At 44.6% G+C, this 26,032-nt stretch overlaps 2 protein-coding genes across 4 annotated transcripts; one reads left to right on the top strand and one right to left on the bottom strand.

Annotated features, from left to right (window-relative positions):
- The first annotated feature begins 1,408 nt into the window (after positions 1–1,408).
- On the top strand, positions 1,409–9,441 carry LOC139367980 (actin, aortic smooth muscle-like). The gene is made up of 9 exons (XM_071106431.1): positions 1,409–1,671; positions 3,878–4,052; positions 4,317–4,445; positions 5,050–5,160; positions 7,007–7,091; positions 7,261–7,422; positions 7,583–7,774; positions 7,905–8,086; positions 8,802–9,441. The coding sequence occupies exons 2-9, from the start codon at positions 3,924–3,926 to the stop codon at positions 8,943–8,945; spliced, it is 1,134 nt and encodes a 377-aa protein (XP_070962532.1). The 5' UTR covers positions 1,409–1,671; positions 3,878–3,923; the 3' UTR covers positions 8,946–9,441.
- A 3,028-nt stretch (positions 9,442–12,469) lies between these two features.
- LOC139367979 (AMSH-like protease) lies at positions 12,470–23,694 on the bottom strand. Of its 3 annotated transcripts, XM_071106428.1 has the most exons (12): positions 23,601–23,694; positions 23,402–23,462; positions 19,813–19,920; positions 17,625–17,842; positions 17,010–17,085; positions 15,467–15,562; positions 14,914–15,223; positions 14,507–14,631; positions 13,902–14,039; positions 13,094–13,206; positions 12,720–12,819; positions 12,470–12,575 (listed from the first exon to the last, which is right to left on the bottom strand). In XM_071106428.1, exons 3-12 carry the CDS (start codon positions 19,840–19,842, stop codon positions 12,519–12,521), a joined length of 1,263 nt encoding a protein of 420 aa, XP_070962529.1. In that variant the 5' UTR covers positions 19,843–19,920; positions 23,402–23,462; positions 23,601–23,694; the 3' UTR covers positions 12,470–12,518. The 3 variants fall into 3 exon arrangements, with proteins under 3 accessions (XP_070962529.1, XP_070962528.1, XP_070962531.1); XM_071106427.1 differs by lacking the exon at positions 23,601–23,694 and having other exon boundaries at positions 23,402–23,593; XM_071106430.1 differs by lacking the exons at positions 15,467–15,562; positions 23,601–23,694 and having other exon boundaries at positions 23,402–23,593.
- Positions 23,695–26,032: the final 2,338 nt, after the last annotated feature.

Genomic DNA, 26,032 nt, shown 5'->3' with positions numbered 1-26,032 from the left:
ACAGTCATGTTGATAATATTCTTTCTCTCTTACTTCCTTATTCTCTCTCTCTCTATCTTGCCTCGCCCACTACCCCCCTTTCTCCCCCCCTCCCCTTCTCTCCTCCACCCCCCTCATCTCCCTCTCTCCCCTACTCTCTCCATCCTGATATGGCTTTGTGCTGGCCATTGTCCGTGCGTTGTCGTAGAGTAGCATACCTCATCAGACAGATAGAGAGCGAGTGCAGGGAGTCTGGGACATGAGGCAACACCCGGCCAATCCGTCTGATGTTTACAGTATGTGGTCCCACAGACTAGCTGCACCTCTTACAGTTCAATAATAACTACACCGAGTTTAAATTTAAAGGGCCACTTTAGCTTTTGACTGTAGAATGAAACATGTCTGTTTTCACGTATGTAGGCTGGACAGTGGTTTGGTGTTGGAGACAATGAACATGTCAAAAAGTGGTGAATTGCTCCTTTCATATAAACGCTGCTGGAAGACACTGACCCCTGACTGTTAGAGGAGGGTGATGTGGGCTTTGCCATACTAAGAGCCAGCGACTTAACAGGCCGTTCACTGTGAGTCTCAGTGCTGTGACAATGTGCAGTTGGTGACAGGTTCTTTTGGCACCTTTCTTTAGTTCTGTAAAGCCTCAACTTCACTGTTTCTTGCTGTGGTCTCGAGGCCCATCCACTGGGCAGCCGCTCACAAACGGTAGCATTTTTGTTCCATAGTGGGTTGTCACAGACTTTTACAAGTTGGGTTGCAAGGTCATTTCAAGGACGCACTGAGACAATTTGTGTAGCATGACAATCTGGCATTTTGAAAGGTTAGGATATTCCATAGTTAGAGAATTCAACTGACCTCTTCCTCAACGCCAACTGACAAGTAAGAATATACCCTCACACTGTTTGAATGTTTCAACATCTAACTGATGCCAATTCAAGCAGCACCTAGATGCTGTATTCTTGCTACACGGGAATGCCACTGTCTGTGTGTGAGGGCTTGCTACACGGGAATGCCACTGTCTGTGTGTGTGAGGGCTTGCTACACAGGAATGCCACTGTCTGTGTGTGTGAGGGATTGCTACACGGGAATGCCACTGTCTGTGTGTGAGGGCTTGCTACCCGGGAATGCCACTGTCTGTGTGTAAGGGCTTGCTACCCGGGAATGCCACTGTCTGTGTGTGAGGGCTTGCTACACCGGAATGCCACTGTCTGTGTGTGAGGGCTTGCTACCTGGGAATGCCACTGTCTGTGTGTGAGGGCTTGCTACACGGGAATGCCACTGTCTGTATGTGAGGTCTTGCTACACGGGAATGCCACTGTCTGTGTGTGTGAGGGCTTGTTTGTCACAGGGGGCAGTCCTGCAAGCTCTGTGTTGTGTGTTTATGTTCCCGCATGGAGAGATCTCCTGCCTTTCACAGAAAAAAAAGGCCCCTGGAATGCCCTGAATGATGTGACTGGGCCCTCCGAAGAAGAAGCAATCGGATTGGACTGTTTTTCCCCCGGCCATCCCTATAAGGCTCTGGCTGAGTGAGGCAGACAGGGAGAGTGCGGCCCCGGCTCCATGTTTGGGATGTGGGAGGGGGAAGCGCAGGATGGGGGCTGGGAGCTACATAAAGTCTCCCCAGGCCAGTGAGAGGGCACACCATCCCTGAGCGGCAAACCCCGGCCAAGCACTGTCAGGGTAAGTGGACCACCACCTCACCTCTCCTGTCCTCCTCTCTCTTCCCTGTTCCTCCTCTCATCCCCTCGTTGTCCTCTCTCCTGCCTACTCCTTTCCTACATGCTTAGAAAAAGGTTCCAAAAGGTCCCCATAGGAGAACCCTTTTTGGTTCCAGAAGTAATTATTTTGGTAAAGGGTTCTACATGGAATTCAAAAGGGTTCTACCTTGAGCCAAAAGGGTTATATCTGGAACCAAAAAGGGTTCTTCAAAGGGCTATCCTATGGGGACAGCTGAAGAACCCTTTCAGGTTCTAGATATAACCCTTTTTCTTAAGTGTACCCTCCTTTTTCCTCTCCTCTCCTCTGCACTATTATCCTCTGCTCTCCTCTCCTCTCCTCTCCTCTCCTCTCCTCTCCTCTCCTCTGCACTATTCTCCTCTGCTCTCCTCTCCTCCGTTCTGTTCTCCTCTCCTCCGCTCTGTTCTCCTCTTCTCCGCTCTGTTTTCCTCTCCTCTGCTCTCCTTTGCTCTCCACTTCTCTCCTCCGCTCTCCTCTGCTATCCTCTGCTCCTGCCTTCCTGTCTGCCCGACTGCCTCAAGTCAACCACTGCTAAATTGTCAGCTGCTAATCTGCTAGTCTGAGTCAACCGCAGGGGTCAGCACCTTACAGTGCAGACTGCTTCTCAATCAATTTAAACCAGGCTCATTAGGCTTGATGAGCTTTGGCTGATCTCACAGGCGCATGTTAATGAAAGACAGGTGTTTAGACATCTCACAGCTAAGTCACTGTGGTCTGTTGTGGGTATTAAGTGTCACAGTAGATGAGATCCTAAGCCTCGTGGTGTTGTGGTTTATTAAGAACTTGTGGTTGAAGAAGTTAATGTTGTAACTTGCTTGAAACAGTGTGGTAGAATGTCACAGTAGTAAATGCTAGAACTGTCTTGTTGATATTCTGGGATATGCTAAGCTACCTATATTACCTATTATGCATCATTTTTTCAGCTGGTTGATTATGATTTTAGACATCTGTTGCCATCAGTCCCATAATGCAATAGAAACATAGTCTCAAATTCTTGTAAGGTCTCTTGGGGAAAGTCAGGTTGATAGGTTGTAAAGTCTCTTGGGGAAAGTCAGGTTGATAGGTTGTATAGTCTCTTGGGAACTCAGTCAGTTTGGAAAGTTTGGAAGTTTTTGAAAACATTGTACAGTTTTGAAATGAGTAAAAGTTTGGAAATCTACAAAGGGGATAATGGCTGGATGCCTCTGTCATGTTATTGGAGAGTTCAGCACTGGTCAACTTTCAGCACTGAACTCCATCATAGCTGCTCATGGTACCCTCTGCCGGAAAGCTTAGGAAATCCTTTATTCTGAAGGTTTATGACTAAATATGGTTCTGCTGGAATCTACTGCTCTCTCTCTCTCTCTCTCTCTCTCTCTCTCTCTCTCTCTCTCTCCCTCTCTCTCTCCCTCTCTCTCTCTCCCTCTCTCTCTCTCTCTCTCTCTCTCTCCCTCTCTCTCTCTCTCTCTCTCTCCCTCTCTCCCTCCCATTCCCGTCTTTTTTTCTATCCTTTTTTGTAAACGATTGTAGATAGGCAGGGCCAGAGAGAGAGGGAGTGAGGTTTGCACAGTCCAGTCCAAAGACAGACATGACTCCGCATCATTTCCTAATTAGGAAGTTTTCCCAGGGTGCTGCATCCATTCATTAGAGACTGGAGTTCAACCCTAACCCTAACTAAAGAGTTTTGTAGGATAACTCCTATGGGGAGTTTTGGTCTTAAGCATATATGCTTTGCTATTAATGTTAAATGTTTACAGTATTATAACATTATATAACAATGTGCTTCATAGGCTTTTGGTGGACTGTATTTATATTATACTCTAAGCACAGGTCAACTTTCCAAATGGACTTTTTCACTTTCAATAGGAATAGCCTCATCCTTTCTTCACAATTTGGTAGTCCGTTGGATTCCTGAATGAATTAACGTAAATAATTGCCACACCAGATTAAACATTATATGGTTTACGTTTTTTATGAATTCACACACTACTTTAGAGGGATAGACCTACTCTCTCTCTCTCTCTCTCTCTCTCACACACACACACACACACACACACACACACACACACACACACACACACACACACACACACACACACACACACACACACACACACACACCTATCACTCTGAAGATGTTAACACACTCCTCTCTCTGTTGCCCCTGCAGTGATTGTCTCCAGTCGGAGTAAGGAACGTAAAGCAAAGAATTGACCATGTGTGACGATGAAGAGAGCACCGCCCTTGTGTGTGACAATGGGTCCGGTCTGTGCAAGGCAGGCTTCGCCGGGGACGACGCCCCGAGAGCAGTATTCCCCTCCATCGTGGGCCGTCCCAGACATCAGGTGAGCCACCATTCGTCCATTAAAAGACAGGCTGGATGTAAACTACTTCTGATTGGGTGATAAGAATGCATCCACTTTTTTGTCAGTAGTCTTTCATGGTCCTTGGTATATTCTTAATTTAAAGCATCATTTTTTAAATGTATTTACCCATCATGGTTTAAGACTCAACACAGCAAGGCCTATTTGTTGAATTTCAGTGCTAGCAATGGCATCCACTTTACAGTGTGGTGAGTGTGCTTCTGAGCAGCCGGTTTCTCTCCCCAGGGTGTGATGGTGGGCATGGGACAGAAAGACAGTTATGTGGGTGACGAGGCACAGAGCAAAAGAGGTATTCTGACCCTGAAGTACCCCATCGAACACGGCATCATCACAAACTGGGATGACATGGAAAAAGTAAGCCTACCACACCCTACCTCACCTCACCCCGCCCCATCCTACCCTACCACACCCTACCACACCGTACCCCACCCCACCCTACCCTACCACACCTTACCTCATCCCACCCCACCCTATCCAACCACACCAGACCCTACCTCACCCCACCCTACCCTACTTCACCCTACCCTGCCACACGCTACACCACCCCACCCTACCACACTACCCTACCCCACCACACACTACCCTACCCCACACTACCACACTACCCTACCACACCCTACCCTACCCCATCCTACCACACCATACCCTACCCTACCGAACCCCACCTGAGACAACAATGACACAGACTCAGGATTCAGATGATTTTAAAACAATATAATTGGAAAACAGTGACACACTCTAACATAGAATTTGATGTACTTTGTGATTTTCCATCATGGCACTCAAAAGTAGCCTTAGCCAACAAAACTCCCCCGGTGGCACTTTGGGATTTATCCAGAGGCATTTAGATCCAGGATCTATTCTCAGAACTGTTACATGATAACAGATGGAGGAGTTAGCTAAAGAGACCCCAGACATGTTCAGAGATGTTATGCTAATTATTGGCGATGATTGGCAGATCTGGCATCACTCCTTCTACAACGAGCTCCGTGTAGCTCCTGAGGAACACCCCACCCTGCTGACAGAGGCCCCCCTCAATCCCAAAGCCAACAGGGAGAAGATGACGCAGGTGATTTTGACATTTTTTATTTAACCTTTATTTTACTAGGCAAGTCAGTTAAGAACAAATTCTTATTTACATTGACGACCCACCAAAAGGCAAAAGGCCTCCTGCAGAAAAGGGGGCTGGGATTAATAAATAAATAACATATAAATATAGGACAAAACACACATCATGACAAGACAGACAATACAACACTACATAAAGAGAGACCTATAAGACAACAACACAGTAAGGCAGAAACACATGACAACACAGCATGGTAGCAACACAACATGACAACAACATGGTAGCAACACAACATGGTAGCGGCACAAAACATGGTACAAACATTATTGGGCACGGACAACAGCACAAAGGCCAAGAAGGTAGAGACAACAGTACATCACGCAAAGCAGCCACAACTGTCAGTAAGTGTCCATGATTGAGTCTTTAAGTTAAGAGATTGAGATAAAACTGTCCAGTTTGAGTGTTTGTTTGCAGCTCGTTCCAGTCTCTAGCTGCAGCGAACTGAAAACAGGAGCGACCCAGGGATGTGTGTGCTTTGTGGACCTTTAACAGAATGTGACTGGCAGAATGGGTGTTGTATGTGGAGGATGAGGGCTCCAGTAGATATCTCAGATAGGGGGGAGTGAGGCATAAGAGGGTTTTATAAATAAGCATCAACCAGTGGGTCTTGTGACGGGTATACAGAGATGACCAGTTGACAGAGGAGTATAGAGTGCAGTGATGTGTCCTATAAGGAGCATTGGTGGCAAATCTGATGGCCGAATGGTAAAGAACATGTATCTGCTCGAGAGCACCCTTACCTACCGTTCTATAAATGATGTCTCCATAATTTAGCATGGGTGGGAAGATCACATCTGAATCAGGGTTAGTTTGGCAGCTGGGGTGAAAGAGGAGTGATTACGATAGAGGAAACCAAGTCTAGATTTAACTTTAGCCTGCAACTTTGATATGTCCTGAGAGAAGAACAGTGTACCGTCTAGCCATACTCCCAAGTAGTTGTATGAGGTGACTACCTCAAGCTCTAAACCCAGAGGTAGTAATCACACCTGTGGGGCGAGGGGCATTCTTCTTACCAAACCACATGACCTTTGTTTTGGAGGTGTTCAGAACAAGGTTAAGTGTAGAGAAAGCTTGTTGGACACTAAGAAAGCTTTGTTGTAGAGCATTTAACACAAAATCCAGGGAGGGGCCAGCTGAGTATAAGACTGTATCATCTGCATTTAAATGGATGAGAGAGCTTCCTACTGCCTGAGCTATGTTGTTGATGTAAATTGAGAAGAGCGTGGGGCCTAGGATCGAGCCTTGGGATACTCCCTTGGTGACAGGCAGTGACTGAGACAGCAGATTTTCGGACTTTATACACTGCACTCTTTGAGAGAGGTAGTTAGCAAACCAGGCCAAAGACCCCTCAGAGACCAATACTCCTTAGCCAGCCCACAAGAATGGAATGGTCTACCGTATCAAAATCTTTGGCTAAGTCAATAAAAATAGCAGCACAACATTGAATCAAGGGCAATGGTGACATCATTGAGGACCTTTAAGGTTGCAGTGACACATCCATAACCTGAGCGGAAACCAGATTGCATAGAGTGAATAGTATAGACATCAAGAACTATTCTACTGTAGACATCAAGAAAGTAATGACTACATACATTACAACTAGGACTTGTTCCAATGTATATCTTCAACCCAGCCTTTCAAGACTGTGTAATACACCTAATATAAACAATAGGAATTTGTTTCATGATGCTGAGTGTATGATTGGTGCAATTAGAATGATATGCTCACTGTCAAAATGTTAGTGTGGAAAATAACACTGTAACCTAAACAAATGCTCCTGCTCTAGATTATGTTCGAGACCTTCAACGTTCCGGCCATGTACGTAGCTATCCAGGCCGTGCTGTCACTTTATGCCTCTGGCCGCACAACAGGTCAGTATAGGACACTGGTCAAAACCAGCCTCATTTTACACTGACCATTCAGTCCCACTGAGCCCAAACTTGTTAACTCTCAAAACTGTCCTCCCTAGACTTTGTTCTCCCAAGCCTGTCCTCCCTAACCTGTGTCTTCCCAAAATGGTGTCCTCCTAAACCTCCACAGGTATTGTCCTTGACTCTGGTGATGGTGTCACCCACAATGTCCCCATATATGAGGGTTATGCCCTGCCTCACGCCATCATGCGCCTGGACCTGGCTGGCCGTGATCTCACTGACTACCTCATGAAGATCCTGACCGAAAGAGGCTACTCATTCGTCACCACAGGTCAGTAGAAACTCTGGGACGCTTTAAACTCTGATGACACATACCGTACAGTGCATGACTTGTAAGCAGAGGCCTATGCAGACACAGAAGTGTTGTTCTGCCAAACTACAAATTAATCTAAGTTCTTGTTCTGACCTCGCCCTTATTCTCCTCTCTCTAGCTGAGAGAGAAATTGTTCGTGACATCAAAGAGAAGTTGTGCTACGTCGCCCTGGACTTTGAGAATGAGATGGCCACTGCTGCCACCTCCTCCTCTCTGGAGAAGAGCTATGAGCTGCCCGACGGTCAGGTCATCACCATCGGCAACGAGAGATTCCGCTGCCCGGAAACCCTCTTCCAGCCCTCCTTCATCGGTAATCCCTCGCTCCTTCTTTATCTCTTTTCACTCTCTCCATTTGCCTTTCTCTCAACAGTTTGAAACAAATATCTATTCTCCCCACTGTCCCTTGTGACTCAGCGTGATTTCTTCTGATTTCTCTCCAGGTATGGAGTCTGCCGGTATACATGAAACCACTTACAACAGCATCATGAAGTGTGACATTGACATTCGTAAGGACCTGTACGCCAACAACGTCCTGTCAGGAGGTACCACCATGTACCCTGGCATCGCAGACAGAATGCAGAAGGAGATCACAGCCCTGGCCCCTAGTACCATGAAGATCAAGGTGTGCTGATGCTACTAACATAGAGTTAACTTGCATATCATAGTGAGATGCTACTAACATAGAGTTAACTTGCATATCATAGTGAGATGCTACTAACATAGAGTTAACTTGCATGTCATAGTGAGATGCTACTAACATAGAGTTAACTTGCATATCATAGTGAGATGCTACTAACATAGAGTTAACTTGCATGTCATAGTGAGATGCTACTAACATAGAGTTAACTTGCATATCATAGTGAGATGCTACTAACATAGAGTTAACTTGCATGTCATAGTGAGATGCTACTAACATAGAGTTAACTTGCATATTATAGTGAGATGCTACTAACATAGAGTTAACTTGCATGTCATAGTGAGATGCTACTAACATAGAGATAACTTGCATATCATAGTGAGATGCTATACAGTGATTTGAATTTGTTCAGTATGGTAGTCCTCATAACTGTAATGGTATATTTTTTTCATTCACAGCCAGTAATGATATTGGCCCATTTCAACGTTGACGCAATTATCCTTTCCAGTTTTGACCTGGTTTCTATGAATAGAAATCATTGTCTTCATAAGTGTTTCAAAATTCCATGCAAGTTGTTGAGGCCCAATCTGTAGCTGAATGTCACTGATATTGTCTCACGAAGCTTTGGTGTACTGTATCTATTTACTACACATATGGGATTTCCTCATTCAGTATATTAAATGATATCTTGTGTTACCAGATTATCGCCCCACCTGAGAGGAAGTACTCGGTCTGGATCGGCGGCTCCATCCTGGCCTCCCTCTCCACCTTCCAGCAGATGTGGATCAGCAAGCAGGAGTACGACGAGGCCGGCCCTTCCATTGTGCATCGCAAGTGCTTCTAAACAAGGCCCAGAACCACCCACCCACCCCAGCCCACTCCGTCCCTCCTGACCCAAACTCTGCTCTCGTTCTATTGCCTGTAAACTGTGAATGTGTACCCCATTTAACCTTGTGTGTTTCTGTCTTTGCACTGCCCACCCCTGCGTGAATGTTATGTGGTTGGTCGTGTACCTTTCAAAGAATAAAGCTTGAACGTGCAGCTGGTGTAAAACTTTGGGGACATTCCTAGGGCAATGTATGTATGTATGTATGTATGTATGTATGTATGTAGATTCCAGCGATGGCTATAGAAGCAAAGGAGAAGAAGCTGAATCTGTTCCACAGAGCTCGCATTCTCCCTCTTGTGTTCACTTTGTTCAGTGCATCATCCCTGGATGTGGCCAAGTCTCTCGCATGGCTCAGATCACTGCTGAAAGCTTTCACCATCTGACTGTTTGTGAAGATCCATGTGAACATGAATGAACACCCAAGGAAGGAATAAAGCTCTCATACAAGGAACTCTGTCTGGCTCATACATTTATATTACAAGTGTTGAGAAAATAATTACTATGACTACTGTAGCATTTAGCCACATTTTCAGCAGGTTAGCGTTTAATGACATGAATCTTCAGAGTGGTCACAAGCTGGCACAGCCAGTCATAAAAATCTGATTTTCAACCTAACCTTAAGCACACTGCTAACCCTAATGCCTAACCTTAAGCACACTGCTAACCCTAATGCCTAACCTTAAGCACACTGCTAACCCTAATGCCTAACCTTAAGCACACTGCTAACCCTAATGCCTAACCTTAAGCACACTGCTAACCCTAATGCCTAACCTTAAGCACACTGCTAACCCTAATGCCTAACCTTAAGCACACTGCTAACCCTAATGCCTAACCTTAAGCACACTGCTAACCCTAATGCCTAACCTTAAGCACACTGCTAACCCTAATGCCTAACCTTAAGCACACTGCTAACCCTAATGCCTAACCTTAAGCACACTGCTAACCCTAATGCCTAACCTTAAGCACACTGCTAACCCTAATGCCTAACCTTAAGCACACTGCTAACCCTAATGCCTAACCTTAAGCACACTGCTAACCCTAATGCCTAACCTTAAGCACACTGCTAACCCTAATGCCTAACCTTAAGCACACTGCTAACCCTAATGCCTAACCTTAAGCACACTGCTAACCCTAATGCCTAACCTTAAGCACACTGCTAACCCTAATGCCTAACCTTAAGCACACTGCTAACCCTAATGCCTAACCTTAAGCACACTGCTAACCCTAATGCCTAACCTTAAGCACACTGCTAACCCTAATGCCTAACCTTAAGCACACTGCTAACCCTAATGCCTAACCTTAAGCACACTGCTAACCCTAATGCCTAACCTTAAGCACACTGCTAACCCTAATGCCTAACCTTAAATGAAGACCATAAAGCACATTTTTATTTTCATGAACTTTTACAATATAGCCAATTTTGACTTTGCAGCTCGCTTGTCTAAGGGGAACATCACTGTTCTTCCTCCAGGACAAGGCTCATAATCAGTAAACGTCAACCTGTGTACCAATATGAGTCTTCCACCAGCAACGTAGCAACAAGACCTTCTGGGGACAAGACCAGAAGAGCCAAATTACATTGGTAACCAGTTTATAATAACAATAAGGCTCCTCGGGGGTTTGTGATATATAGCCAATATACCACGGCTAAGGGCACTCCGTGTTGCGTCATGCATAATAACAGCCCTTAGCAGTGGTGTATTGGCCATTAACCACACCTCCTCGGGGCTTATTGCTTAAATAAACATCAACCTGCACATTTTACGTCATTCTTTTCTGATAAAAGATTCTATGCGTCACTACCCCACATTCTGGGAAAACGAACTACACCAAAAGGACATCATGGTGTACAAATTTCCTTTACGGAGACTGGCTTGTGTAATCTCTAACAACGTAATTACACGAACATCCCGCTGGGCACACACTGAATGAATCAACGTTGTTTCCACGTCATTTCAATGAAATTAAACTAACGTGGAATTGACATCTGTGCCCAGCAGGATACGTCTTGCCCTGGACTGCAGAGAACTGGATCTCTGGCCCTGTCTTGATAACCCGTTTCACTCCATTCTTTTCCATTGACGACATGGTTCTGTTCATTTGGGGAAAGGGGAAAGCAGAACAACTACATTTGGAAAGACACGCCGCGCAGTTAAACAACAACTCGGACAAGAAGATAAAGCAGTATGTGTTTTATTACCAAAATGACAGTGGAAAATTGTGGTAGAGTCACTGCATTGACTGGTTGTCTTTCCCATTTCTAAGCACAAAGCCACTACAACAGATCATGTTCCTACAGCGCCACTGTGACAGATAATCACACTGTAGCAACAGTCCAACAACACACTGTAGTACTGATATAAAGTCAAATGAAAGACAAAGCCATTATCAGGACCGCTGTGAGGGGGTGTGACAAGTTATTTTCCCCTCACGCCCACTTCTGCCAAAGGTGAAAGAAGGAGAGCTCAATTTTCTACAGGGAGGGGTGCTTAAAGGCTAGCCTGGTCCCAGATGTGTCTGTGGTGTTTCGCTAACTTCAAATGGTTATTGGCAAGCCAAACAATGATGAGAGCACAAACAGGTCTGGAACCAGGCTACTTAAATGCTTCATGGGCGTGGAAAGTGAGCCGATACCTGAGCTCTGTGTAGTCAAGGCCCTTGAATGGCAAAAAGCTACTGTTACTTTAAGGCGCCTAAGGTTTTTTTGCTTACAAATTCTCTGAGCACTTTGGTTTGTTCCTCCCCACACAATACATGCCACCTCGACAGGCTACTTTTAGGAATATTTAAGTTATGGTTCTCTTTTCTGGTCAACACCTCAAAATAAATCAAGACTCAAGACAAATAACGCAAAAATGTCAAGGCTAACATCCAACTGGCCAAAAGTCATTAATTATAACTAAGACTAAAAAGAGAACAAAAACAACTTCCTAAGCCACAGAGCCATCACAATTAAATCCAGTCCATTTTATATTTAAGAAATACATTTATTTTTATTTGTTCGTCAAATCTCTGCATGTAATCAATTGTGCAAATGCTGTATAATTGTGTTTTACAAGTCTTTTCCATAGTGTCCAGTTCCAGGAAAGTTAAATGGTAAGGATACCTTCATGGGAGAGTATCATTCACATAACTGCACACACTTCAGCCAGTTTTCAAACTGAAAACACCTCAGGCCATTTACAGCAGGCCTGCATGCTAAAGTAGTTCTCTCTGGAGAATTCCACATCAAATCTGACAAGCAGAACTGGCCCCCAAAAAAATCCACTCTGCCAAATTGACATGTTAAGCTATCAAAAAAAACAACATACTTTAGGATAAAGGGTTGATAAAACGACACCATTAGAACAATTCATCACCATGTGTTGCAAAGAAGTTTCAATTAACAGTACGTCCTTTAAAAATAAAAATAAAATACAAAAGCCTTCATTGTAAACAAAGATATAAATAGGAGATCCAGTTTGTGATGGTGAGGAGGAGGGGGGGGGGGGGGGGGGGGGGGGTGAGTGTCTTCCCTTCCACTCTCTGTCACCTGAGGTCCAGCACAGTTGTTTTCAAGTCCTTTATAACAACATGCCTACAGATCTGAAATTAGAAAAGCCACGTTTAACTGTTCAGGTCAACTCACCATGGAAAAGCACAACTAACAATAGAAGGAAATGTGAACACATTCAAGCTTTATTCGTGACAGTGCTGAGTGCTGGGAGGATGTCTGTGTGTATGACTTACGCTGAAGAGAGGCGGGTCCTTGGAGTGTGGGTGAAAGCCCTTCAGTCTGCAGCGGGCTACCTCCCCCATGCCAGAGCTGGTGAGTCTGAACACCCCCGTACTGCAAAACACAAATCACAGACACAGGCCTCGTCTACACGACTTAGAGAACCAGATAGAGATGTTGAGTATAGAACTGACACGACTCATTGTTCCACGTCACAGAGAATCATCATGTCGGTTCTACATCACGCATTTCTAACTTCCTGGAACATTTCTCGTTACTGAGTAAACTATTTGAATACCGTCCACATTGCATGTCTTAGTGGATTGGTTTTCTTTAGCGTTAGCATCAGCAGGCCTACTCATACTAGCGGACAGGGACAGAGACTCACTCGTTGTGTTTGGGCGAGCAGACGATGGCGATGGCTTCAGGCAGCATGAGCTGGTAGGAGCCGTGTGTATGCAGGTCTACACTGGACAGGAAGGCCGTCTGGGTGGGGTGGGTCTAAGGGCAGAGGAGAAGAGAGCAACCAGCAGAAGAGATAATGGAACTGCGTTAAAAAGGTCATTTTCTGTTAGGTGAATTACATTTGATATTTACAGAATAGGTTTATTCCCCAAAAATCGATGGAACTCCAGATGTAGGATCTTAATTTGATCACTCTTTTGTTACTGTAATTTACACCTGATTTGCCATAACGAAACATGCTAAATGCAACCATTTTCCTGCTGTAGCAAACTGGCTCAAATTAAGATCCTACATCTGTACATTTCACTGTGTCCCACCCCTGAACAACTCCCATGTTAGGGGATGTAAACCACAAATCCAAGGTTTATATTGAAGGGGTACAGAATCTACAGTGCATTCTCTGAAGGTGACTGGCAGGGCTATGAATAACTGTGACATCTGAACCAGAGGGCCTGGTTTCTATGGTGATATTATGCAAATAAAAGCTCAGCCTCTGCTAATCTCTCCCCAGCACAGCCAGAAGAAGACTGGCCACCCCTCAGAGCCTGGTTCCTCTCTAGGTTTCTTCCTAGGTTCCTGCCTTTCTAAGGAGTTTTTCCTAGCCAACATGCCTCTACATTGCTTTCTCTTTGGGGTTTAAGGCTGGGTTTCTATATAGGCACTTTATGACAACTGCTGTTGTAAAGATGGCTCTATGAATATATGATTGGGGAGGGGTGATGTCCACTTACATGGATCCAGCCCAGAGTCAGCAGACTGTGGTGGTCCTGGAAACTGAAGAGCTCCTCTACGTTCTCCATATCACAGTAGTCTGGGCCAGCTGACTGCTTGGGAACCACCACATGGGTCAGCAGAAACTCATTTTGAGTCTGGAAGAGACAAACACTTCCCATGAATACCCTCATACTGCATTAGAAGTGCATTTATAACATCTTATGAGCTAATTCATTACAAATGCACAACAGTTGCTAATAACGGTTCATAAGTCTGGTGGCACTGAACTACTGTTATTGCTATTTTGCAGGATTGGGCACACCCACCAACACACAGCAATCTGGAGCAGGCACTTACATCATAAGATAGCAAATCATGTTCGAAGTACAAGCGACTTCAAATACTATTCTTGAACTTAGAACACCTTACATTGACAACCTCCCTCCTCGTTCACAGAACTATTGTTTGCAGAAGACATGATTACAAATGGTGACTCCTGTTGTACGCTTAGACATAGTAAACTGGGATGTTTGAATTTCCCCAATAAACTGGCAGTTTGTCTACAAGATAAAAAGGGATAAATGTTTGCGGACAGTATATTTGATGTAAGAGCATGTCTTACCAGTTTTCCACAGAGGACCCCACATGTCTCTATGCCCCTGGCTGTGTTGCTGTCGGCTAGCAGCAAGAACTTGTAGGTCAGGTCTCTCGGAATGACGACCCGCCTCAGGCCCTCAACCAGTTGAGCTGTACAGACGCGCGGACACACACACACACACACACACACACACACACAATGTTGAACTACAATAACAGGATGTCCAACCATGTGACTCATGCAGCACATATACAGACTACAAATACATCAACAGTTATTATATTAGCCAGCTAAAATATACACAGTAGCTATTAATGTAACTCATTGTTGACTTCCCCATATTTCCTAACTAATGGATTGTTTGAGTAACAATCATTCGATCTAAAATATAGAGCCTAGATGTTCAATCGTAATGGAAGCAGGGCACTCACTATGTACGCCATCCAGTGTAGCTGCTGGCTTGCTGCTGGGGAGAGAAGGTTGATTGCGGTTTGGGTCGAGGCGAACATGGTTCTTGGAGGAGTGGGACAGGCAGGACCCGTCCGTTTGTTCAGGCACTTTAGCGACCGCCTCGTCTCTGCGATTGGCCAGCTCCTGCCTGCGCAGTTGGTCCTCGAAGTAGCGGAACTGCTCCGCCTCCATCTGCATCCTGCGCAGCTGAGCCACCCTCAGTCTCTCCTGCTCTACCAGAGACGTCCTCTGCAGCTGCTGGCCGCAGCCATCCACCACCACAGCCTGGCTCTGCACACACACACATATATTTGCCATTTCAATGTTCGTACCATTTGTTGATATAGGTGATATTACTCCAAAACACTTCTCATCACTACAACTATAAACTTGCTGCATTGAAGTATTCCCATTCGTCAAAAAGTGGCCCAAATAATATGAACAGGTGTTGCACACTAGCACAAACAGGGTATCCAGCCAGCCTCCAAAACAATCTGTCTGAGTGTAATGAAGGGTTTGGGTGCTAAACCTTACCTGACTCATTAGATATGCTGCGTGTTCCTTCTTGAACTTCTCATGGAGGAGCTTCCTCAATTGATCTTTGCGTGGAAATGCGACATCTTGCAATTTCTGAGAATAACATCAACCAGATAAACGGTACAAGGTCATCTGTGTGAGTGCAGGCTGGGAAACACTTTCTTCCATTAGCAGTGGGAATTTGCAGCTTAAACGGTCAGTCCAAGTGGGCTGAATCACTACTTTGAGAAAATAAAAATGACTAGCCATTACCCTACCATTTCAAAGCTCTTAATAGATTATAGTGTCGCTTCTACTGTTAGTCACCAGAAGGTCATCTACAGCCTTCTAGACTGGTGCTGTCCCTGAGCTGACCTTGGTTCACTTACCATAAACATACCTCACTTAAATCAAAGCAGACCACTAAGTAGCCTACCACTCAGTCAGACAGGGCCCTCTCTCCATCCATCCCATCCCTCTCTCTATCCCTCCCTCCCTCCCTCCATCCATCCCTCCACCCCTCTCTCCATTCCTCCAGCTAGGTTAACGAGCTCTCTGCAGGTCTGTCACAGCAGGCCAAGGGTTTAGCACCAAGGGGGTCCCCCCCAACACAGCAGGCCAAGGGTTTAGCACCACGGGGGTCCCCCCCCCAACACAGCAGGCCAAGGGTTTCGCACCACGGGGGTCCCCCCCAACACAGCAGGCCAAGGGTTTAGCACCACGGGGGTCCCCCCCCCAACACAGCAGGCCAAGGGTTTAGCACCACGGGGGTCCCCCCCAACACAGCAGGCCAAGGGTTTAGCACCACGAGGATCCTCCAACACAGCAGGCCATGGTTTCGCACCACGGGGGTCCTCCCCAACACAGCAGGCCAAGGGTTTAGCACCACGGGGGTCCCCCCAACACAGCAGGCCAAGGGTTTAGCACCACGCCCCCCCCCCCCCCCCCCCAACACAGCAGGCCAAGGGTTTAGCACCACGGGGGTCCCCCCAACACAGCAGGCCATGGGTTTAGCACTACGGGGGTCTCCCCCAACACAGCAGGCCAAGGGTTTAGCACCATGGGGGTCCCCCCCAACACAGCAGGCCAAGGGTTTAGCACCACGGGGGTCCCCCCAACACAGCAGGCCAAGGGTTTAGCACCACGCCCCCCCCCCCCCCCCCCCCCCAACACAGCAGGCCAAGGGTTTAGCACCACGGGGGTCCCCCCAACACAGCAGGCCATGGGTTTAGCACTACGGGGGTCTCCCCCAACACAGCAGGCCAAGGGTTTAGCACCATGGGGGTCCCCCCCAACACAGCAGGCCAAGGGTTTAGCACCATGGGGGTCCCCCCCAACACAGCAGGCCAAGGGTTTAGCACCACAGGGATCCCCCAACACAGCAGGCCAAGGGTTTAGCACCACGGGGATCCCCCAACACAGCAGGCCAAGGGTTTAGCACCACGGGGATCCCCCAACACAGCAGGCCAAGGGTTTAGCACCACGGGGGTCCCCCCCAACACAGCAGGCCAAGGGTTAAGCACCACAGGTGTCCCCCCAACACAGCAGGCCAAGGGTTTACCTTCATTATCACCTGCTTCTCTGGCACGCTGCACTCCCGGTAGTCTCGATGGCTGGGGAGTTTCTCTACAAACAGACTGACACAACAGAGAGATGGTTAGACAGATTATAGTTTATGAAGACTTATTTTTACTGCTACTACTACTACTGCTGCTACTATTGTTAATCCTGTACCCTAGTCACTTTACCCTACTAGGTATATATCGACCTCAATTACCTCGTACCCCCACGCATTGATATGGTACTGCTACTGTCTGTATATAGCATCATTCTTGTGTATTTTATTCCTTGTGTTACCATTATTATTAATATTATTATTATTGCATGGTTGGGAAAGGGCTCGTAAGTAAGCATTTCACAGTAAAGTCTACACCGGTTGTATTCAGTGCATTTGACCAATACATTTTTATTTGTATTATTAATCAAGTACTTGAACTGCCATTAGTACATTGGACATAGGTATGTTTGTATTCCACTATCACAGACCCTAAACTAGTCTGCAACAATTGTCAATTCAACATCTATTCCACGTTGGTTCAATGTCATTTAATTGAAATGACGTGGAAACAACGTTGATTCAACCAATGTGTGCCCAGCGGGCACTCTCTCTCCTCACGTGATGAACTTGTTGTAGAGGACGTAGGCGTTCTCCAAGCTGCCCTCCTCCAGGTACACGGCGGCCATGCGCTCCATCTCCACGCCGGAGCGGAAGTAGCGGCGTGGCGTGATCTCCTCGTTGATCTCCACGCTGCAGCCCATCTTGCTGAGGGCCAGCACGCGCTCCGCCGCCGTCAAGCTCACGTCGGTGTGGTCCGGCTCGGCCGCCAGCTTCTTCTGTTGGGGGTCAAAGGTCACCAGGGTCAGAGTTCAAAGTGTAACACAGGTCAACTTAGCAGTCAATGTAACCACAAGCGTCAGAGTATAGAAGAACATAATATATGTCCTTGTGGTAGTTTAGCATTTTCCTTCCAATGGATAAGGTTATGATTTGACTAAGCATGGAGAGGACAGCCCTGTCAGCACTAGCACACCTCTTTCTACAGCTCAGGGCCCAAAACAACACATTTATCACTAACATTGCATCAGAACAGTGTCTACATGGGCAGAAAACCCCTAAGGCTAACAGCCTGACACAGCAACACTATCACCCCTAGCAGCAGTACTACTGTCATCAACTGAAATACCAACGGCTAGGATCAGCATGAGCCGTCTCCCTCAGCAACCTCCCAGCCCTCCCCAAGCGGTCACGTGACCAGGCAACATCAGCACTGTCATCCCTCACTAGGTCAGGTCAGCCAAAACAGGCGGTGGATGGAGGGGGGGGGCTGATCGGAAGCATTCATAGGTAGAACGGACGGCGCTATGCTAGTACACACTACCCTGATCAGCCCACCACCACACTAATGAAAACATTACAGTACACACTACCCTGATCAGCCCTCCCCCACACTAATGAAAACATTACAGTACACACTGGACACTGCTGCTGAGTTCTTTGAGGTTACTATTGACGGTTGAACATGGTTCTTGGCAGCGACAGTTGAAGCAGGCAGGAGTTCTCTCTCTTTGGAGGGCTCGATGATAGCATCTCCTTTGTCTAATCATCTATTCATGAGCAGAGGAAGTGTAAAGAGGCAAACATCCGCTTCATCCCTTTCTCCCACCCCAGGATGGAGGGATGGCCCTGAATGGAGAGATGAGTCTGACAGAGCAGCATGAATACTAATGGGAGTGAGTCAGGGGAAACCGTTGGTGTGGATCCCCAGCCCACTAACCCATTCCCACTCTACAGAATAAATCAATGCAGCCCACCCACACCCTTATCACCCCCTTCTACACAGAGGACGCCCATTCACTCCAGCTTTCCACCCACCTTCATATACTCAACTTGATTCCTACATTTCCTAAAGACAAGTGAACTCAAGCCCATCAACCTTACTCACCTCCCACCCACCCCACTCCACACACAGCCAATCACTCCATCATCACCTCCCACCTCACACACAGCCCATCACTCCCCCCGTCACCTCCCACCTCTCCCACTCCACACACAGCCCATCACTCCCCCCGTCACCTCTCCCACACACAGCCCATCACTCCCCCCGTCACCTCTCCCACTCCACACACAGCCCATCACTCCCCCAGTCACCTCTCCCACTCCACACACAGCCCATCACTCCCCCCGTCACCTCTCCCACTCCACACACAGCCCATCACCAGCCCCGTCACCTCCCACCTATCCCACACGCCCATCTCTCCCCACTTTACCTCTAACCCCTTAAGGCTGGCACACTAGGTTCAGTTTGCGCCTAGCAGAACTCGGCTAGGTGAAGTGAACGTATGTGCCTCGCATACTCCCTTAAAAGACAGTCGCTTGAAAAATTAGAAAAGCGCGGCAATAGTACCGTTTGTCCCTCTTGAGACGCCGTAGCCAGTTAACACTTCCTCAAAAATATACTCAAAAAATCTGTAATTAATTGACGTTCGTTCCGAAGAGGTTTTAGTCATTTTACAGCTAAGATTTTTGTTGCAGTATTTCACAATGGAAAAAATGTGCATGAAAGAGAGTCGTCTCTCATTGAATGACAACAAACACTTATTTGAAGAATCCCTACTGTTGACCAATCACCCCACTTCAGATTGCCTCAACAAACAAAGAAAAAAATTTGAACATGAACAGCCGAAAAAAAAAACTTTCCGAAGACCAAAGGGAACAAAAACGTCACAAAATGTCATAATATATGCACGAACTGTTTAGGATGGGAAGCAAACAAACGCCTTTACCCCCGACTAACAAGACTCACCAGTGTGCTGAAGCTGAAGCCTTGCTCCATGGTGTCTTTAGACTGCAGGATCACAGGCTCCAATCTTCCCAAATGTGTCCACCTGTCATCTCCTAAGATGAAAGCCCACTGGAGAGGAGAGGAGAGAAATCTTAGCTCGGCTAATGGCCATGACTCTGTTGTGTAATGATGGCCGTGTGGTCGATCAGGTTCCCTCTCACTGAGAGATCGAGACATTAATGTTGTCCACAGAGACAGCTTACCCTCGGTAGGAGTTGATAAATTGATCAAGCTCTTGACTTAGAACACGACTTGCATTACAGTATGTAGTATTTTCAGCTAACAAGGATTTCTGTTGTTTCATAGCACGAGTCTCCAAAAGCAGCCGCTCAATCAAATTCTTACAGGTTCTTCAAAATAGAGTAACATACTTTAATGGCCTCCAAGAAAAGTTGGCATACTGTTGCTATGACAGCTTGTAACCAGGGAGCAAAATAGGGAGATTCATGGACATATTCTGCTGAGATGAAATCCTTTATCTATCACTAAGCTTGGTCAATGAGCAGATTTGAACAGTGTCTTTAATCCTACAGGGTCCCTCTACTCTTCAATCCCAAAACTACTATTTGATACTGCAACCGAATTGAAAGCAAGATGTTGCAATACATCCAAACCCTTTCCATTTGTCAGTGACATTCTGGTTGATGCTGCCATGGAAACCCATCATGTACAGTACACAATAGCAGCATGGTGTGAAATCTAGGTGTAATTAACACTGCCCAAGGCTGACTGCAATGTGAAAAAGAGACTTCAAGTCAGTTCCTGTAAAATGTGTATATTTCTGCAGTTAACACGTGTATTTAATACAAACATTTGATTTGAATTCTGAATTATTCCCCTAATTCATTTTCACGCCAACAAAGAAACGTGAAAATAAATGGCAAACGAGTATTTTATAATCCAAAGTGTGCCCCAAATAGAAACATTGACCTCTGTACTGAAAATAAATAGTTTAGTTGAAGTCCAGACTCCAGAGAGTCTGATCAAAATCTCTTGTATCCTTTTGTCTATCCTGTCATAAGCACTTGAGCACTCATCATTCATGTGTGGAGTGTTCGCCAAGCTTTGGATTCCTACTTTCTCTTCAAGAAGCCGTAATGAATGCTCAAGCAGATGGGAACAACATTCACTGATTTTTTTTACCAAATAGAATTACAGGAGACTTGACAGGCTTCAGTCACTAGCAGACAGGGTTGAATATTTTCCCAGTATTTTACAAATGTTCCATCCCTAGAATAAATCACTTTTCTCCCAGGTAAACCGGTAAAACTGGAAGAGTCATTCAAAAGCATACTGTGAATAGGCCCTTGTCTGGATTTGATTAGAGCTTTGATTGAAAAGTCAAGTCTGATGCTACCTACGCCTAATGAGCCATACATTACATACATTTTATGAGCCCTACATTAAAGACATGTAATGAGCCCAAAAAAGGCCAAATGATTGCGTCGTTATCCAATACACATACAGTACCAGTCAACATTTTGGACACACCAACTCATTCAAGGGTTTCTTTATTTTTACTATTTTCTACATTGTAGAATAATAGTGAAGACATCAAAACTATGAAATATCACATGTGGAATCATATTGTAAACAAAAAGTGTTAAACAAATCAAAAAATATATTTGAGACTCTTCAAAGTAGCCACCCTTTGCCTTGATGACAGTTCTATATATTTTTGTGACTTTCGGTAACTCTTTGTGGTTCTAAATCAATAGGTGTTTAGTGGTCCAAAAATGTTGGTAACATTAACTTGCTTGACCATGCTGTAGGTCATGTAACTGTACATGCAATATGCTTTGTGGACTTCACTAGACAGAGGTTGCTATCTAGTTTTGTGATAAAACCAAAAAGGTGTGGTTGACTTTATTCTGCCACTGTGTCTTATTGTCTCTGCCTTTAGGCCTTTAAATCATGGTCGCAAGGGATATCATTTAAAAGGTTATTGAGCAAACAACGTAACTATCACAACACAAAGGTTGTAATATGGCTTTTCTTTTGGCTTCCCCAGTGCTTTACCCACACACCGCTACTGCATTCCCATCATTAATTAGCTAAATATAAGGCTAATACTGCATTGAACGCATTCCCTGAAAAAAGGTAGGCTAGAACAACTATATATCAATCTAGAACAGGCTTATCTGTTTTGGATGAAATTTCAATGGAATTGACGAAGAGAGAGAAAGACTGAGAGACTGCTCGGCGTGCACTGATTTAAAGCAACAATATTCGAGAAATGTTTTAAAACTCTGCAGCTGCAAAAAAATATATATATCTTTACAAAAATATATCTTTATCTTTCAAAAAAAACAACGTGACCCCTGAAAGTTAGATGGGTAAATTCGACGTGCATTTGTTCTTTATATTATAGACTATGCTGCAACAAATGTAGGCCTACCTGTCACAAGAAAAAAAGTTACCATGATGAGATAGATCTACATACATTGTGAACTACGCTCCAATCTGATATGGTCTGTCCCCACCCTGAGTGTTGATGATTCATCATGCAGAGGCCATAGAGAAGCCAGATTTAGACATTGCATATAATTTAAACAGTTCCATTTCACTCCATGCTGTTTATATAAATAATTTATTCGAATTTACCGGTTTCTCACAGTTATTTATCCCGGGAAAAGGGAGTGGTTTTAGGTGGTAAATCCCGGTAACCATGTTCATGCCATTCAACCCTACTAGCAGATTATGAATACAGCATGATATTGATTTGGCTTTCTAACTACAAACCCAATCAGGAAACTAAGGTGTACTACTCTTAGAGCTATTGTTAACAGTAATTTCAGTACTGTTTTCTGTGGTACGGTACAGTCAGGACAACAAACCAACAAAAAATGACAAGTCAATATTCCAGGGAACTAGTGAACACATTTGATTGAAATTCCCTATTAACATTGCCCTACTAAGGGACTTCGCAATCATGAGTTAAGATATGACTTGCAAACAGTGCAGATTCAGAACCCTAATATCCATTATAACATTATCTTAAATTATTTTAATAAAAAACGTCAATGAATATATAGACATAGAACGTATGTAAGTATCCTCTAAAACTAAATAAAACAGTTGAATGTATATTGTAACTTCCGCTCTCTCATACAGGCTTGACTGTGTTTCCTGTATTCTTTGGTAAACTGATGCACCTGTCACTAGCCGTTACAGTAGTACAACGTCCTCTTTTGATAGCCATGTGTATCAACATAAATATATATTTTTAAATCACACCCTATATGTCAACGCTAGGAACGTGTCTCGTCAATAACATTGTATCTGTACAATGACGTCGATCATCCCTTGAGCTACAGTGAGCTTGTAATTTCAGATTCCATGTTGCAACCTCATGTTTGTGATTTAAAATAAATTCCTGGACATTTCACAGCTTTGCAACATCAGGAGATTTAAGAGGGGGGGCTTATGAATGAGACTAACTTAATCAAACTACTGCGTGTAAATTCAGGAAAATAATAAAAGCTATTTGATTTAAACAGCTTAACGTGCAGTAAACTTATCAACCATGTAAATAGGTGAAAACGCTTACCAGTGTATTTACCCGCGTCTAATGCCCATACTCGTGTGTCTCTGTCGTCACGTGGCACATGCTAGAATTGAGTGCGAAAACAGGCGTCAATAAATCACTGTTCTCTTATCCAAACCTCGCCGATTTAGCTTTTATACAGTAACCTACTTCATGAAGTCATTGTTCAAAATGAAAAAGGATAGAAAGAGCGACAGTTTACCAGCGATAAAATGGCTGAAAGCTGTCTTTCAAATCCAATGTCCAATAAGGCGAGAGAGATTGTTATCTAGTCCACCTACTATAGCATCGGCGATGTGGTGTTGGTGGTGGTGGCAGCAGCGGCGGTCTCTATGAAGTGATGTGTGGAGAGGGGAATCCAGTCCACTGGTGGACAAAAGAGAAAATGCCCTACAGTTGCGACACATGCGGCATCATTTGCATCCTGTAATTTACAAGAATATTCATGCATCCTGTAATTTTTAAAAATATTGTTCATGGTGCACACCACAGAAGCGTTTAGCTTGACACATTGCATATTAAAGTGGGGAAAATTAGAAATAAAATAATCTAAAGGCTGCCCAACAAGAAGATATTTCGATGGAAGCCCATTCAGCTACCCACATTTATTTGAATGTGGAAGCTATTTAAAAATGTTCGAGATGCACTCTTAACATTTCGTGATACTAAGCCTTGTCTGGCAGCGAAACATTTCACTGGCTTCCTTGCTTAAACAAATGTGATTTCTAATGACAATTGAGATGTACAAACTATGGCATGAGGAGACGACATGCGGATAAGAGGCAATCCGTAATTTCGATTGAGACAATGAGCGAGCTAGGACAAACTTTTGAAATGTACAGCGACAGAATTCATAATATGGGCCGTTCTTAGTGTTCTCCCTGTACACCAAGTCAGAACCTAGGATAAATAAAGGGGGCATATAAAGCAGACAATGAAAGCTCTTACAATATTCGATCATTACATTTCTAAAAAACAGGTTATAGGCTACATGTGCACCACCAAGTCAGAACAGTAGGCAAAATTAAGAGGTGAAAATAGACCAAATTATTAGGGTGTTTCACATGGGCTACTAACAGCTTACTACACAACGTACACTTAGTATTATTTTCAGTATCCAGTACAGTATACATTGGGGCGGCTGCTTAGCCTAGTGGTTAGAGCGTTGGACTAGTAACTGAAAGGTTGCAAGTTTGAATCCCCAAGCTGACAAGGTAGAACGTCAGTGATATTCAGGCCGTAGCTCTAGAAAGAGGCCCGAGTTCCGGATTTAAAATTCTGAGTTGGATGAAAGTCCAAAATGCATTTTCCAAGTCATAGCTCGTTTTTTCCCCCGAGGTCCCAGTTGTCTTGAACTCACTAAAGTCTGATTTTACAGTTCCGAGTTAACCGTTGTTTTGAGCTTCATTGACAGCATGGCCAATGTTGAATGTTTATAATTTTAAACTAGGAAAAGAGACCCTTAATCATAGACTTGGAACCACACAGTCACTCCACTGAATACCAGGTTGATTGCTTTGCAATGCTTGCAGTTAGCCACTGATTCCTTCCAAACCACTCATTGTTGAATGTGATGTCCGAGTTGTTGTGTAATGTTTATGTCCATTAGCCGATGAGCACCAATATGTTTTATCTACACTTTCTCTTCACATGACAAGGATAAAAAGGATTTGTTAGTAGATTTTCGATTTGATTCATGATGACTGCTAGCTAAGATTTTGAAAGTATGATGTTAACATGATCAGCTCAATCAAATGTGCTGTAGATATAACGTGATTTGAAGTTGTTTTATCTGTGGCCAATGACCTTGAGCCTTCTTGTATGGGTACTTCTAATGTAACTTTATGGCAGTACCCAAGGAGCTTGAATTTTTCGAGCTCTACCCTTAGACTTGGCGGTGACGTAGTGTCCCCATGAGTGACAGAACACTGAGCCAATCACGGCGCACCGCTCCGTATTTTCTGATGGCTTGCCCCGCCACCACAGAAAGCACTGAGCTAGGCTGAAACATTTTTTTTGGAGCTGCCTTACTCAAGAAAACAAAAAAGAGACAATGTTTGTATGCGGCTTTATTAACTCAATTCTATATTATTATTTTTTTTACATTGTTTGCAAACTGATATGTGACACAATGCCAAAATAACATGCATTTTAATTTTTGAAAAAAATGTGGGCGCCACTGACCAAATCAGGTGAACAAGTTCAGGGCTAAAACAAAATTGTAAAACATCTAGGGTTCCCCGATGAGAGGTTTGACGCATAGAAAAACTAGCTAGATATATGATGTATATAGACGTATGTATATCATCTGTGTAGGCCTTTGCATCTGTAATTAAAAAGTTACTCATACAGTATGTCATCACTATTGTGTTGATTTATTCATTCCAGTCAATCATTTTGGATTGATAAGGTCTAGACAGCCTAGCCACCCTAAATTTTGAACATAAACTAAATTTGATCACATTCACATGATCTCTTAACACAAATAAATAAGCCTATTTTAGGCTATAAATGCAGTACATAGCTTAGGCTATGAATACATGATGTTACCGCTTCGTTTCCACTGGCCAGAGTGGGTCAGAGCGCAGAGGGTTTCTCTAGGCTACCTGCAGCTGTGGTTGTTATCGGCAGGCT

Source organism: Oncorhynchus clarkii, chromosome 16, assembly GCF_045791955.1.
Source record: "Oncorhynchus clarkii lewisi isolate Uvic-CL-2024 chromosome 16, UVic_Ocla_1.0, whole genome shotgun sequence".
In the NCBI taxonomy this organism is placed as follows: domain Eukaryota; kingdom Metazoa; phylum Chordata; class Actinopteri; order Salmoniformes; family Salmonidae; genus Oncorhynchus; species Oncorhynchus clarkii.
This window is presented reverse-complemented; position numbering and strand designations above follow the sequence as displayed.